The sequence below is a fragment of the Boleophthalmus pectinirostris genome, unplaced genomic scaffold (assembly GCF_026225935.1).
Source record: "Boleophthalmus pectinirostris isolate CB_2022bp ecotype Guang Dong unplaced genomic scaffold, ASM2622593v1 HiC_scaffold_3, whole genome shotgun sequence".
In the NCBI taxonomy this organism is placed as follows: domain Eukaryota; kingdom Metazoa; phylum Chordata; class Actinopteri; order Gobiiformes; family Gobiidae; genus Boleophthalmus; species Boleophthalmus pectinirostris.
Window position 1 is genome coordinate 1761034 of NW_026571299.1, and position 14396 is coordinate 1775429.

Consider the following 14396-nt stretch of genomic DNA (forward strand, 5'->3'; position numbering starts at 1 on the left):
TTAAATAATAAGAATGTTCAACATTTGTGGATCAAACATTTGGAGATTTCTTTCAAAAAGAGTAATATAAGCCTCTGCACGACATCTGAAATTCAAATTCTACCAAGAGTGTTGTTTTGTGTCCTGATATGTGATTAAACATTTCTGTAAATCACCAAGTCATAGACACACCCCAGATCAGATCTGATAACAAAACACAGAGCAAAGTCCAGCTCAAACTATAAAGTTTAATACTTCAGCCATTACAAGGAAAAAACTGAACTTACCGAAAAATGATTCAATAACAAAATTGCAACACAAGCATGCTCTTTTTTTATCTTTGTATTAACTTTAATCAAATCACTTTATGTAGTTTCAAGGTGATTCAGTCTTTGCATTAATTTTGCCACAACCTTTATAAGTTACCTGTGGTAGTTTAAGGTGAGACAGTCCCGCCTAAACTCAGGTAGTTCAATTTAAGAGGAAAATTCAATTCTGTTAAAAGCAAAAATATTTCAAATTAGATCAGTCTGAATGAATTTTAAAAGGTAAAGATGTTCATTATTTCTGTAACTCGATCAGATCAGTCATAGAGGTCAGTCTACAGTACAGAAATGACTTAGACCTGGTTCAGTCCTAGTTCAGACCTGACTTACCCTTTGTCGAGTTCTGCATGAGTTTATAGTTTTTTATGATAAAAAACAGAACAGAGAGACTCACCGAGTAGTGCCGAGTCCTGATGCAGGTTTGACTTTGACAAGAACCTCCCTCCTGCTTCCTACCTCCTGCTTCCTACCTCCTCCCTCCTGCTTCCTAACTCCTCCCTCCTGCTTCCTAACTCCTCCCTCCTGCCTCCTAACTCCTCCCTCCTGTTTCTTACCTTCTCCTTCCTGCTTCCTAACTCCTCCCTCCTGCTTCCTAACTCCTCCCTCCTGCTTCCTCCCTCCTCTCTCTGAAGGTGGAGACATTTGAGTCTTTATCAGTGTTTATTACATTCAGATCACAGACAATAAAATACTTGTCCTCTGTTCCTTACAAACCTTTAACCACATAAGTCTGATTTACAGCACAAACTCACACTTTTCACATTCACATTTTTCATATTTCTATTTTTGTGAACAATGATCAGTTATAGAACACATTTACTCAAATAAAAGAGTCAAACATTTGGACTTGTTGCCCAAGCGTCCATGTTGGTGTGAGCCACAAATTTAATCTGATTTAATATCAAGATCAGTGGGGATATTCTGACTGGGACACTGTGGCATGTGTACGCAGTATCCCGAACACTGCAACATAAAGTTGAGTGCGCATGCGTCCAAAACACAAACAAACACGTCTGCAGCAAGTCTGAAGAGAAGCTTTAGGTGGATCCGGATCCTCCAAACCAACGACAGGAACTACAGTCAGAACTACAACTCCCAGAAAACGACCACAACAAGCATCATGGTCGACTACAGCACGAGTCTGATGAGAATTATTTACACCTTTCAGTCTTTTCATCACAACGGAGCTGACGTCAAAAAAGTGACTGTACATGAGTGAAATGAAGAGCTGCACACGTACGACCACCACATGTGTGATCTCTGAAAAGTTTAACATGAAACATCTCCAAAGCGATACACAGAACAGACTCAGCATCAGCAGCACATCCTCTGTCACAGGAAGAACACTCATATTCCACTGAGTCGTGTCCTTGAGTCCGACAGAAGCTGAACCACATCAGCGACACAAGGAAAAAGCTGTTAAAGCTTATTGTTTATGCAAATGAGTCATGTGGTTTCAAGTTTAGTTTCTGTAAAATGTAAACAAATGTGGATTATAATCTCATGGTTGTTTGTATTTTTCTTGGTTTATTAAAAATATAATTTTTGAGCTTATGCATGTATAAGATTATGTTAAGAAACCGAGACACTCCATTTGATCATGTGCACAGGGACATGAGAATCCTGGTTTCTCCACACACATGTAAACAACAGATCCTGAATACTGACATAACCTGGATATGGATAATAACTGGGACACTGATGTGCATGTGAACGCACTCAGGCCCCGTCCACACTAGTTCGTATTTGAGTGGTTTTGGTTGTGGGTGCAGTGTTCGTTCACACTAATCCGACTGAAAACGGCTCCAGAGACGGAATGATCTGGTGCCTCCAGCTCCCATGAATTCATGTTCGTACAGATCTGATCCAGCACCGCGAGGACGCCTGAAAACACTGATACTCTGATGTAGGTCTGTGCGCCGCGAAGTAATTCACCAATAAAACACTAAAGAGGCGAGAATATCTGTCCATTCATATAAACGTGTCTGTGTGTATGACCTGCAGATGTATAATCTCTGAAAAGTTTAACATAAACCATCTCCAACACGACAGAAACACAGAACAGACTCAGCATCAGCAGCACATCCTCTGTCACAGAAAGAACACTCATATTCCACTGAGTTGTGTCCTTTAGTCCGACAGAAGCTGAACCACATCAGCGCACAAAGAGAGAGACGTTTTTCGAGCACTTAGTTTATGCAAATGAGTCATGTGGTTTAAGTTTCATTTCTGTAAAAAGTAAACAAACAAATAAACAAAGCTGTGTGGATATGGAAGGATTGTGGACACAGACACGACGTGTGTGGATGGAGATCGTTTCCGATACGGTGATACACGGATTAGTTTCAGGATAAATGAGTGGCTCAAATTCTCTTAATATTTCAAGTTTGACATCATCACAGTCTAGAATCTGAAAAGCTCCAATAACCAGGCCCCTCCCTCTGTACCCAGACCTCTCCCTCTGTACCCAGACCCTCCCTCTGTACCCAGACTCCTCCCTCTGTACCCAGACCCCTCCCTCTGTACCCAGACTCCTCCCCCTGTACCCAGACCCTCCCTCTGTACCCAGATCCCTCCCTCTGTACCCAGACTCCTCCCCCTGTACCCAGACCCCTCCCTCTGTACCCAGACTCCTCCCCCTGTACCCAGACCCCTCCCCCTGTACCCAGACCCCTCCCTCTGTACCCAGACTCCTCCCTCTGTACCCAGACTCCTCCCTCTGTACCCAGACCCTCCCCCTCCCAGACCCCTCCCTCTGTACCCAGACCCCTCCCTCTGTACCCAGATCCCTCCCTCTGTACCCAGACTCCTCCCCCTGTACCCAGACCCCTCCCTCTGTACCCAGACTCCTCCCTCTGTACCCAGACCCCTCCCTCTGTACCCAGACCCCTCCCTCTAGAGTCTGTTTGAGTAAAATGTGTCTTGCCCAAGTGCAGATATACTAGTATTGTATAAGCAGCTCTCTTGAGGTGAAAATAAGACAGAGTGAGTTGTGTCATTGCAGCTAAAGCGTTATATTGTCATGAAGTGCGGTGTTAGCATACTAGTTGTTGTTAGCTTCACAGTGACAGTGAAGTTGTGAAATAATTAGGACGCTCTGAATGCAGAAGGTAAGTGAAGAAGAACTTTGGACAATGCAAACCAACACCCTGGCTTCTAAGTTCTACATTTTTCGATGGTCTGAAAAAAGCCAAAGGTAAAGGTGAGAGTGACTGAGTGAAAAACGGTCAGCTGATGCTGATGAGCGTGTGACTGTGATGTTATTTGAGAGGGACAAGTTTAGCAGTAAAAAAAATCAGATCACCTGTTGTAGCTCTGCTCAGATTGTGTTAAAACAAAGATCAGATTAAAGTCTGACCTGAATAACGGAGTTCCAGACAAAACATGCCTCCAGTTACCTTCACCACCCCCCTGCCCATGGAAAGATGAATGCAACATGTTTTTTATTTATCTTTTCTTTTTAAATTTTTCCCGCAGTTAAAAGTCCAAAAACACGATATGAATGTGATGAATTATAATTGTTTACATGATAAACTTAAAATCTCAAACAGTTGTCGACATTTACAAAACTCTGCACTGCTCAGCCCCATCCCCACCACACACACTTCACAAAGTCATAAAGTTACACAGAGTCCTTCTTTTATGTCACTGTGTTTTCACTTTCACCACAGACACTGAACTCTTATCCCACCACAGCCCAAACCCAGGGAACAGAGGCTCAGTGAAAGAGGAAGTGAAGGTGTAGAGATGGATCAGTTCTCCATCAGAGTGGACATCATAGAAGGACAAAGATAAAACCTCAGTGTCCAGGAACACACCCACTCTGCCAACGGACACATCATCTACTACTGAAGGTCCTCGTGGACAGTATCTTGCTGTGCTGTTGTGGACGACGGTGTATCGTCCATTCATGACCCGTAGACACCATGAATGATCATTTTCTCCAAATTTACTCTCCTCTCTTATTTCTCTCCGTCTGATTCTTCTGTAACTCACTGCTATATCGACCCCCCCTCTCCACTCCACCTCCCAGTAACAGCGCCCCCTCAGGCCAGTGGAGCTCAGGACCTGAGTTTGGTCTGTGAATCTGTCCTCATGATCTGGATACAGCTGCTCCTCTCTCATCCAGGTGACTTCCTGTTTGTCCTCAGACAGTTTGAGAATTGTGTGAATTGTGTTTGGGTCCAGAGAGAACTCACAGGAGTCTGAAACACAAACAGCTGAATTAAAACTACAAATACAACAGGTCAAATTTAAAGAAACTAGAGATGGTTCTACTTTGTCTTTGACCTACAATATGTTGTTAATTTATAATTTATAACTAAATAAAAATAGAAAATAATATTTTCTCTGGACTTCCCTTGAGTTTTCTGTTTCTGCTTTGGACTGAGGACTCACATTTTCTGAGACCTGGGACCATCCAACACTCTCCAGCAGGATCCAACCTGAAACACACAAATCCAGATTAGACCAGACCAGAGACCAGGATCTGGACCCACCATGGACCAGAGACCCACTGAACCAGGACCCACACCTGACAGACAGCAGGGGGCAGTGTGGTCTCACCTGACAGACAGCAGGGGGCAGTGTGGTCTCACCTGACAGACAGCAGGGGGCGCTGGTCCCGTAGAGCGGTCAGGAGCTCTGCTGAGGGTCCTGGATGGTTGTAGCTCAGGTCCAACTCTCTGAGGTGGGAGGGGGCGGAGCTCAGAGCTGAGGCCAGAGCAGCCCCGCCCCTCTCTGAGACCAGACATCCAGACAGCCTAAAGACACAGCATTACACTCATGTGGACACAAGGGGGCAGAGTGCATCATGGGAGCGTCTCACCTGAGCGTCTCCAGTCTGCAGGGGGCGCTCTTCAGTCCAGAACACAGCAGCTCCACTCCTGAGTCCTGGAGGTCGTTGTGACTGAGATCCAGATGTGTGAGACTGGAGGAGCTGAGGACTGAGGCCAGAGGACCACAGCTGTGAGGAGACAGACCACAGCCACAAAGACTGAGGACAGAGAGGGACATTAGAGACTAGAACCTCCACACAAGAGTTTAAATACAGTCTGGACTCACAGGGCTTTGGTGGAGGCTCTGACCACCGGCAGCAGACCCAGGAGAGCTGTCTCTGAGGCCTGGTATTTCCTCAAGTCAAACTCCTCCAGGTCTGAGTCTGAGGACAGTAAGACGAAGGACAGAGCAGACCACAGAGCAGGAGACATGTGTTTATCAGAGAAACGTCCTCCTCTCATGTACCACTGCATCTGCTTCACCAGACTGTGGTCGTTGAGCTCGTTCAGACAGTGGAGCAGGTTCAGACTTCTCTCTGCAGACAGACCCTTTTCATCCAGCTTCTGTTTGATGTACTTTACTGTCTCCTGATTGGTCCGTTCACTTCCTGTGTGAGTCAGCAGACCCTGCAGCAGCCTCTGATTGGTCGGCAGAGACAGCCCCAGGAGGAAGCGCAGGAACAGGTCCAGGTGTCCGTTTGGACTCTGTAAGGCCTGGTCCACAGCAGAGCGGTAGAAGGCTTTGGGGTCTGGACTCTCAGAGGAGTGTGGTGTCTCCAGCAGGTTCTTTCCAGAGCTGAAGAAGGTCTGATGGACGTGAAGAGCAGCCAGAAACTCCTGCACACTCAGATGGATGAAGCAGTAGACCTTGTCCTGGTACAGGCCTGGCTCCTCTCTAAAGACCTGTGTGAACACTCCGGAGTACACTGAGGCCGCTGCAGCGTCCAGCCCACACTCGCTCAGGTCACTCTCGTAGAAGATCAGGTTTCCTTTCTGCAGCTGCTCAAAGGCCAGTTTTCCCAGAGACTTCACCATCTCCCTGGTCTCTGGAGTCCAGTGAAGGTCCTCCCCTGATCCCTGGTGATACTTGATGTTCTGGACTTTGGCCTGCACCACCAGGAAGTGGACGTACATCTGTGTGAGAGTCCGGGGCAGCTCTGGTTTCTGTTTGTTCCAGAAGTTTCTGTAGAACTGTGGAGAGGATCCAGCAGAAGATCGGCATGTGGCTCATGATGTGGAGGCTGCGGACGCTCTTGATGTGGGAGATGACGGCTGTGGCCTGGTCTCTGAACCTCTTCCTGAAGTACTGCTCCTTCTGCGGGTCGGTGAACCCTCGCACCTCTGTCACCATGGAGACGCACTCAGCAGGGATCTGATTGGCCGCGGCGGGGCGCGTGGTTATCCAGAGGAGAGCGGAGGGAAGCAGGCTCCCCCTGATGAGGTTCACCAGCAGCACGTGCACTGAGGTGGACTCTGTGGGGTCGGTCAGGACCCGGGTTCGGCCGAAGTCCAGAGGAAGTCTGCACTCGTCCAGACCGTCAAAGATGAAGAGCACCTGGAGCTGTTGGAAGCTGCAGAGATGTTTGGATGGACTGAAGAAGTGGTGCAGCAGCTCCACCAGGCTGAACTGTGTGTCTCTGAGCACATTGAGCTCTCTGAAAGTGAACGGGAACAGCAGCTGGAGGTCCTGGTGGGCCCGGCCTTCAGCCCAGTCCAGACTGAACTTCTGAGTCAGCACTGTTTCCCCACGCCGGCCACGCCCTTCGTCAGCACAAATCTGATTGGCTGTGGTGAATGTGGGCGGGGTTTAAAGAGCTCTTCACATGTGATGGTCTCTGGAGCGGCCGGTCTCCTGGACGCCGTCTCCATGTGTCTGACCTCATGTTCCTGGTTGACCTCTGAGGCTCCGCCCTCTGTGATGTAGAGCTCTGTGTAGATCTGGGTCAGGGGGGCGGAGTCTCCTGCTTTAGCCACGCCCTCTAACACACGACTGAATCTCTGCTGCAGATGCCTCTTCAGTTTCTCACAGTGAACTTCAACTTCAGTCCCTGAGGAAGACAACAGAGGCCCTCAGTAGTTGTGAGGGAATTTGTGAAATATCGTAAGGATTGTCCACTTCTGGAAAAGATTTAGATTTTTGGCAGGGTGTTAGGTTTGGGCCTAAGGTTTTTAAAAATACATGGATCCAAGTTGAGGTGCGCCCCCTAGTGGTCGGTGTACATAAAATCCAAAATGGCCCCCAGCAAAAAGAGAAAAGGTTGTAGTCCACTTTCCTTTTGTCTTAAATTCTTATAATGACAATTTTTCTACTTCACTTCATAAAAGGAATGTGATTTCAGTATTCCTATTTTAAGGCCATTTTCATTTCAGATTTATTGTAATGGTCACTTTTTGCCTGAAAAACGGTCCATATCTGTGGAATGAAATAACAAACTGTATAACAATGATTCAGGCCTCTAAACCCACAAGTCACCTCAATTAGACTGCATGAAGCTGGAAATGATTTGCAAGGCAAGGCAAGTTTATTTGTACAGCACAATTCGTACACAAAGTAATTCAAAGTGCTTTACAGAATAAGAAATACATAAAAATCATAATAAAAACAAACCAGAACATAAATAATCATGAAGATTAAAATTAAAAAAGAGAGAAATAAATTGGAGAGAAGAGTGCGGAATGAAAACCTTTCAGTTATTTGCACAGTTAAACAGAAATGTTTTGAGTCTGGATTTAAACAGCGTCACAGAAGAGTCTGTCTCACATGTTCAGACTGTTCCAGGTTTTAGCTGCATGAACCTGAAACTCTGACTCCCCTTGTCTAGTCGTGACTCTGGGCACCAGCAGGAGGCCGGTCCCTGAGGTCCTCAGAGTGTGAGATGTTCATATGACACTAACATGTCACAGATGGACTTTGGTGCTCGGCCATGGAGAAGACTTGTACAAACAGAGCTGCTTTAAAGTCTATTCTCTGAGGCACAGGAAGCCAGTGCAGAGACCTGAGACCAGGACTTATGTGCTCGTACTTCCTAGTTCTTGTCAGGACCCGAGATGCAGCGTTCTGGATGTTGTGGATGTTCTGGATGTTCTGGATGTTCTGCAGCTGTCTCACAGCTCGTTTGGAGAGACCAGTGAGCAGACCATTACAGTATCTAACCTACTGGAGACAAATACATGGATAAGTTTCTCCAAGTCTGATTTAGACAGTAAACCTTTGATTTTTGCTCTGTTTTTTAGATGGTAAAAGGCTGCAGATGTTATTGATTTGATGTGGCTGTTAAAGTTCAAGTCTGAGTCCATTATTACCCCTAGATTTCTTGCCTGATTTGAAGGTTTTAGAGAGAGAGACTGGAGGTGATGCTGACACTGTCCCTTTGTTTCTGTGGACCAAACACTATGACTTCAGTCTTGTCAGAGTTTAGCTGGAGAAAGTTGTTTTGCATCCACACACTGATCTGTTGGATGCAGTGACCAAGTGAGTCCACTGGTCCATAGTCTCCTGCTGCCAGAGAGACGTAGATCTGAGTGTCATCTGCATAATTGTGGTAGGACACGTTATTGCTGCTTATTAACTGGCCTGTAGGGGGCAGCATGTAGAGATTGAACAACAGGGGGCCCAGGATTGACCCCTGAGGCACCCCACAGGTCAGGGCCATGTGATCTGAGACACAGTTTCCAATTTCAACAAAATACTTCCTGTCTTCTAGATAGGACTTGAACCAGTTCAGTACAGTACCAGAGATGCCCACCCAGTCCTCTAGTCTCTGTAAGAGGATCCCATGATCGACAGTGTCAAAAGCAGCACTCAGATCTAACAGGATCAAGACTGAGACTTTGCCTGCATCAGTGTTCAGGCGGATGTCATTTGTCACCTTGATAAGAGCAGTCTCAGTGCTGTGGTGGCTCTAAAACCTGACTGGAAAACATCAAAGGAGTTGTTCATTTGGAGAAAGTTCGTAAGCTGTTGGTAAACAGCTTTTTCAAGGACTTTGCCAAAAAAACGGCAGATTTGAGATGGGTCGGAAATTGTTCAGTACTGTGGCATCAAGACTGTTCTTTAGGAGAGGCTTAATGACCGGAGTTTTCAACGCGTTTGGGAATGTTCCAGATTGAAGTGACATGTTAACTATGTGAGTGAGTGGTGAAAGTAAAACTGTTGAGGACGGACTTTAGAAATGTAGTGGGTAACATGTCCAGGCAGCAAGTAGATGAACTCAGACTGATTTGTTGTTGCAAAAATTGTTTATGAATGCACTTAAAAAAAAAAGAAAAGAAAATACAATATTAAAAAATATATTATCAGTTGTTATTGAACCTCATCAGGAGCACATAAGCTACTATTGTAGCCACAGCTGCCCTGGGGCAGACTGACGGAAGCACAGCTGCCAATCTGCACCATCGGTCCCTCTGACCACCACCATCACACACACACACACACAAACACACCACTGTCATACTAGGCAATGTGAGTGAAGTGTCTTGCCTAAGGACACAACATCAACAGATTTTTAACACCGGCGCCCTCCTGTGGCTCCTGATTTTCCCAGTGTCTCCCATCCAAGTCCTGACCAGGTCCGGCCCTGCTGAGCTTCTGAGATCAAGATCAGGCTTTGACAAACCCATATGACCACAAAGTGAAATATTTCATCTACAGGAACAGTGACCATCTTTAAAAATGATGACCATCTTGAATTTGTGACAAGCGTCTTTTTCTATGATCATGTCCTGTAGAGAGTATTTATATCAAATGTTGGATCACTTTTGAATAATTTATATAATAACCATTTGAACAGAATTTTTGAGTGGCCAACACCTTTTTCCAAAATAGAGGCTCATAGAGAGTATCTGTGCCAAATTTCACGCTTTTATACCAAAGTGAACGATTTTTTTCACTAATGTGCTGCACTTTTAGCTCAATTTTGCATTTTAAAAGTGCCTTTGGACTTTAAACAACCAGACTTTATTTAGCACATAACTGGTTACCCTCCACAAAACATTTCTTAATATTTGAATTTTTCTAAAGTCTATGGGACAAATTAATTGAAAATGTTCTTCCATAACTGGAGTGAACTTCCAGGTGGATGTTAGAGTTGAGCTCAATGTGAATGAAGAATTTCACTATAGTTTGGTCTCAGCTGGAGGATTTACCTGTTGTACGTGGGTTTGGGTTGGTCGTACAGTTCTGCAGACGCTGGGCCAGATGCTCCTGGTCCATCCTCTTCAGGAAGTCCAGGGTGATGTTCAGAACCTCTGTGCTCAGCTCCTCACCCTCAGAGCATTCTGGGTAATCTGAGGCCAGGAGCCTGTGGAGCCTCTGCAGACAGAAGACGTCACTGGACTTACAACTAGAGCCCGACCGATATATCAGCTGGCCGATATTATCGGCCGATACGGGCACCTGGAGACATGTTGGCTATCGGCCGATATACTTGCTGATATGGGCCGATATTTCACGTGGGCATGTTATACCTCGTTATAAAGCTTAGACTCTCTACATTATGTTCATTTAATCCAATTTACAGACAGATAAATGTCCTAATATGTGGCTCCGCATCAGTATTTATCGGCGGTGTAATTTGTGTGTGTGTCCGTACTGTCCCTGAACACACCCCCAGAGTCACTTCAGTCACGTGTGTTTGTTTACATCCGCTGCGGTGCGCAACACTGAGATTATTTTCTTTTTTATTTTTAATCGGTTTGAGTCTGGATTAAAAGGACATTTATTAGTGCAGACTTGTGATGTGAGGAGGAGCCTGTGTGAGCGGTGAGTGTTGGAAATACATCGACTTCGAAGCTAGTTTTGGTCATTTGTTAGTGATTAGCTGCTGTAGCTCTCACACATAAACAGGCCGTTTTCTATTGATCTATTGTAAATTGACTTTATTGGCCATATATTTGTTATTGGACCAGCATTGATATGTAAATGAGCTGTGAATAGACGTGTGAATGATCCACATTTATGCATATAATTAATTACCGCGGTGCGCACGTTTTTACGGCTAAAGGCTAATAGCGGTAGTTTCTTTACTAGCTAGGAGTTATGGGTCGGTCGCGATCGAAGCGGCTCTTAGATCCGGCTCTTTGAAGGGAACAACGGGAGCATGTTTCTTATTGGGAGCCATATTTTTCTCTTTTTCTCACTTTTTCTCTTCAAACCGCTTGTAGACCTGTAGTTTGACAGCAGCAGCGGCTGAAAACGAAACTTTCAGAAATCTGCATGTGCATAGGATAAAAAAAAAGTGCATATTTGGCTGCAGTTCAGCATAAAATGAATAAACCAGGACTAATCTTGGGCTCGAGTGAGGGAGAGACCGAGTCCCGACACTCAGTCCTGGTTCAGTTCTGGTTTAGTCCTTTTTCAGTCCTGGTTCAGTTCTGGTTTAGTCCTGCTTGCAACAAAACAATCTCAAGAGTCGCTTGGGAGCCGAAAGAGCCAGCTGCTTTAGTGAGCCGAGCCAAAAGAGCCGGTTCTCCAAAAAAAAAAAACTGTAATAACCATCACTATTGTCTAGAATGTGATGCAAAAATGCCATTAGGCCAACCTACTGTCTGTAAATATGATGTTAAGAGTCAGAATAACAATAAATGTTGCCTAAATAAACCCAATTTAGAATCCACTAGAGCCAAACCTAAGTTTTTTAATCAATTCAAGATTTACAGTGAATTTTTACATCACTAAATATATCGGCGATGATATCGGCAGCGCCAACTCCCATTATATCGGTTTCATATCAGCTACAACAAAATCCATATCGGTCGGGCTCTACTTTCAACAGTCGAGTTTTTCTCCTCCTAAACACTTCATTAGTTCTGTTCACATCAATCATAGTTTGTCCTTCTACACTTAGTGGTTCAGACCTGGTTCAGACCTGTCTTAGTCCTCTCTTAGTCCTGTCTAAGTCCTGTCTTAGACCTGTTTTAGTCCTGTCTTAGTCCTGTCTTAGACCTGTCTTAGACCTGTCTAAGTCCTGTCTAAGTCCTGTGTAAGTCCTGTCTTAGACCCGTCGTAGACCCGTCGTAGACCCGTCGTAGACCCGTCGTAGACCTGGTTCAGTCCTGGTTCAGTCGTGTCTTAGTCGTGTTGTTGTGTGTGTGTGAGTTTGGAGTTTGTTGTGATGGAAACAGAACAGAGAGACTCACCTGGACGTGCAGAGTCGTGGAGCAGGTTTGACTTTGATCTGAGTCTCCCTCCTGCTTCAGCCTCTTCAGGAGCAGAGTCGTGTCGAGTCCTGAAATACGATTCAACATTTCTGTAAATCATCTGCTCAAAGGCTCAGATCAAATCATAAAACAAGAACAACACAGAGCAAAGCCCATTTATTCATGACAGATAAACTTATATTATCTCAGTTATCAGGGAAAAAAAAAAAAAAAAAAAAAAAAAAAGGGAACTTAATTAATTTACTTTAGAAAGTTTTCTCGGTGACTCGGTCCAACCTAAAGACAGAAAAATACTTTATTGTTCCGAAAGGAAAGTCAGTGATGGTGCAATACACGGCAAATGATCCAATAAACACTCGATATAAACTGCAGTCCAGTGAGGTTCATTTGGTCTTCGTTTCTGGTCAAATAGTTTTCTAATATTTTCAAAAGCTAAACCAGGACTAAACCAGGACTGAACCAGGACTAAAACAGGACTAAACCAGGATTGAACCAGGACTAAACCAGGAATAAAACAGGACTGAACCAGGACTAAAGCAGGACTAAAACAGGACTGAACCAGGACTAAACTAGGACTGAACCAGGACTAAACCAGGACTGAACCAGGACTGAACCAGGACTGAACCAGGACTAAAACAGGACTAAAACAGGACTGAACCAGGACTGAACCAGGTCTAAACCAGGACTAAACCAGGTCTAAACCAGGACTAAACCAGGACTAAACCAGGACTAAACTAGGACTACAAAAAAAAACTAAATTATGTTCCATAGAATTATTGTTACTTTTTGTCTGTGTGAATGTTCAGTTGCTTTTATTATAATAATAATGATAATGATGATGATGATGATTATTATATTATTATTATTAATAATATTAATAATGACATGTATATTTCAGTATGTCTTGTTTGGGGGGCTGATTGATCTTTTTGACATGTCTGACACAATAAACAGAGTTAAAAATAAAATAAAAAATAAAACACGGGGATAAAAGTCACATGCTAACAGCTCCATACAAACAAATGGAAGCGGCTAGGCTAGGCTAACACATTGTAGTGAATGGGAATGCTAAGCTAAGCGCTAGCGAGACTCACCGGTCCAGTAGTTGATCGGTTTGCAAGGTTCTGTTTCGGGTTGGTCGGCGCCGGTAGTTGGCTCCTACAGTTCGACATGAGTTAGGGTTGTTTGGAGAAATGACATGACGGAATAACGATAAAAAGAGTAAACGTAACTTCAGCAGAAAGTTTCCAAAGACTCTCACTACCGGGTTATACGACGCGCTGATTGGCCCGCGCTTAGTCACGTGACTGGTACACGTTGTTGTTATTATTAATATTAGAAAAACTATTAGGACCAAAACAAGACTGAACCAGGACTAAAACAAGATTGAACCAGGACTAAAACAAGACTGAACCAGGACTAAACCAGGATTAAAACAGGACTAAACCAGAACTAAACCAGGACTAAACCAGGATTAAACCAGGACTAAACCAGGACTAAAACAGGACTAAACCAGGACTACACCAGGGCTAAAACAGGACTAAAACAGGACTGAACCAGGACAGAACCAGGACTAAACCAGGTCTAAACCAGGACTAAACTAGGACTACAAAAAAAAAAACTAAATTATCTTCCATAGAATTATTGTTACTTTTTGTCTGTGTGAATGTTCAGTTGCTTTTATTAATATTAATATTAATATTAATATTAATATTAATATTAATCTAAAAGGGTCCTAAGTTATTACATTGATGAATATAATGACATGTATATTTCAGTATGTCTTGTTTGGGGGGCTGATTGATCTTTTTGACATGTCTGACACAATAAACAGAGTTAAAAAAAATAAAGAAAATAAAATAAAAGAAAAAAGAAAAAACGGGGATAAAAGTCACATGCTAACAGCTCCATACAAACAAATGGAAGCGGCTAGGCTAGGCTAACACATTGTAGTGAATGGGAATGCTAAGCTAAGCGCTAGCGAGACTCACCGGTCCAGTAGTTGATCGGTTTGCAAGGTTCTGTTTCGGGTTGGTCGGCGCCGGTAGTTGGCGCCTACAGTTCGACATGAGTTAGGGTTGTTTGGAGAAATGACATGACGGAATAACGATTAAAAAAGTAAACGTAACATCGGCAGAAACTTTCCAAAGCGCGT

The 14396-nt window shown here is 44.2% G+C and overlaps 3 protein-coding genes across 6 annotated transcripts in view; 1 reads left to right on the forward strand and 2 right to left on the reverse strand.

Annotated features, from left to right (window-relative positions):
- The window catches only part of LOC110156377 (NLR family CARD domain-containing protein 3-like), a 234805-nt gene that overhangs the window by 201417 nt on the left and 18992 nt on the right, over positions 1-14396 (reverse strand). The window lies entirely within an intron of this gene.
- Positions 1-14396, forward strand: part of LOC129411105 (NLR family CARD domain-containing protein 3-like) — a gene marked incomplete at its 3' end in the record, with an annotated part of 207923 nt that overhangs the window by 76011 nt on the left and 117516 nt on the right. The window lies entirely within an intron of this gene.
- LOC129411095 (NLR family CARD domain-containing protein 3-like) lies at positions 3761-6379 on the reverse strand. Its single transcript, XM_055160996.1, has 5 exons — positions 5370-6379; positions 5134-5301; positions 4904-5068; positions 4704-4750; positions 3761-4510 (listed from the first exon to the last, which is right to left on the reverse strand). The coding sequence occupies exons 1-5, from the start codon at positions 6215-6217 to the stop codon at positions 3951-3953; spliced, it is 1788 nt and encodes a 595-aa protein (XP_055016971.1). The 5' UTR covers positions 6218-6379; the 3' UTR covers positions 3761-3950.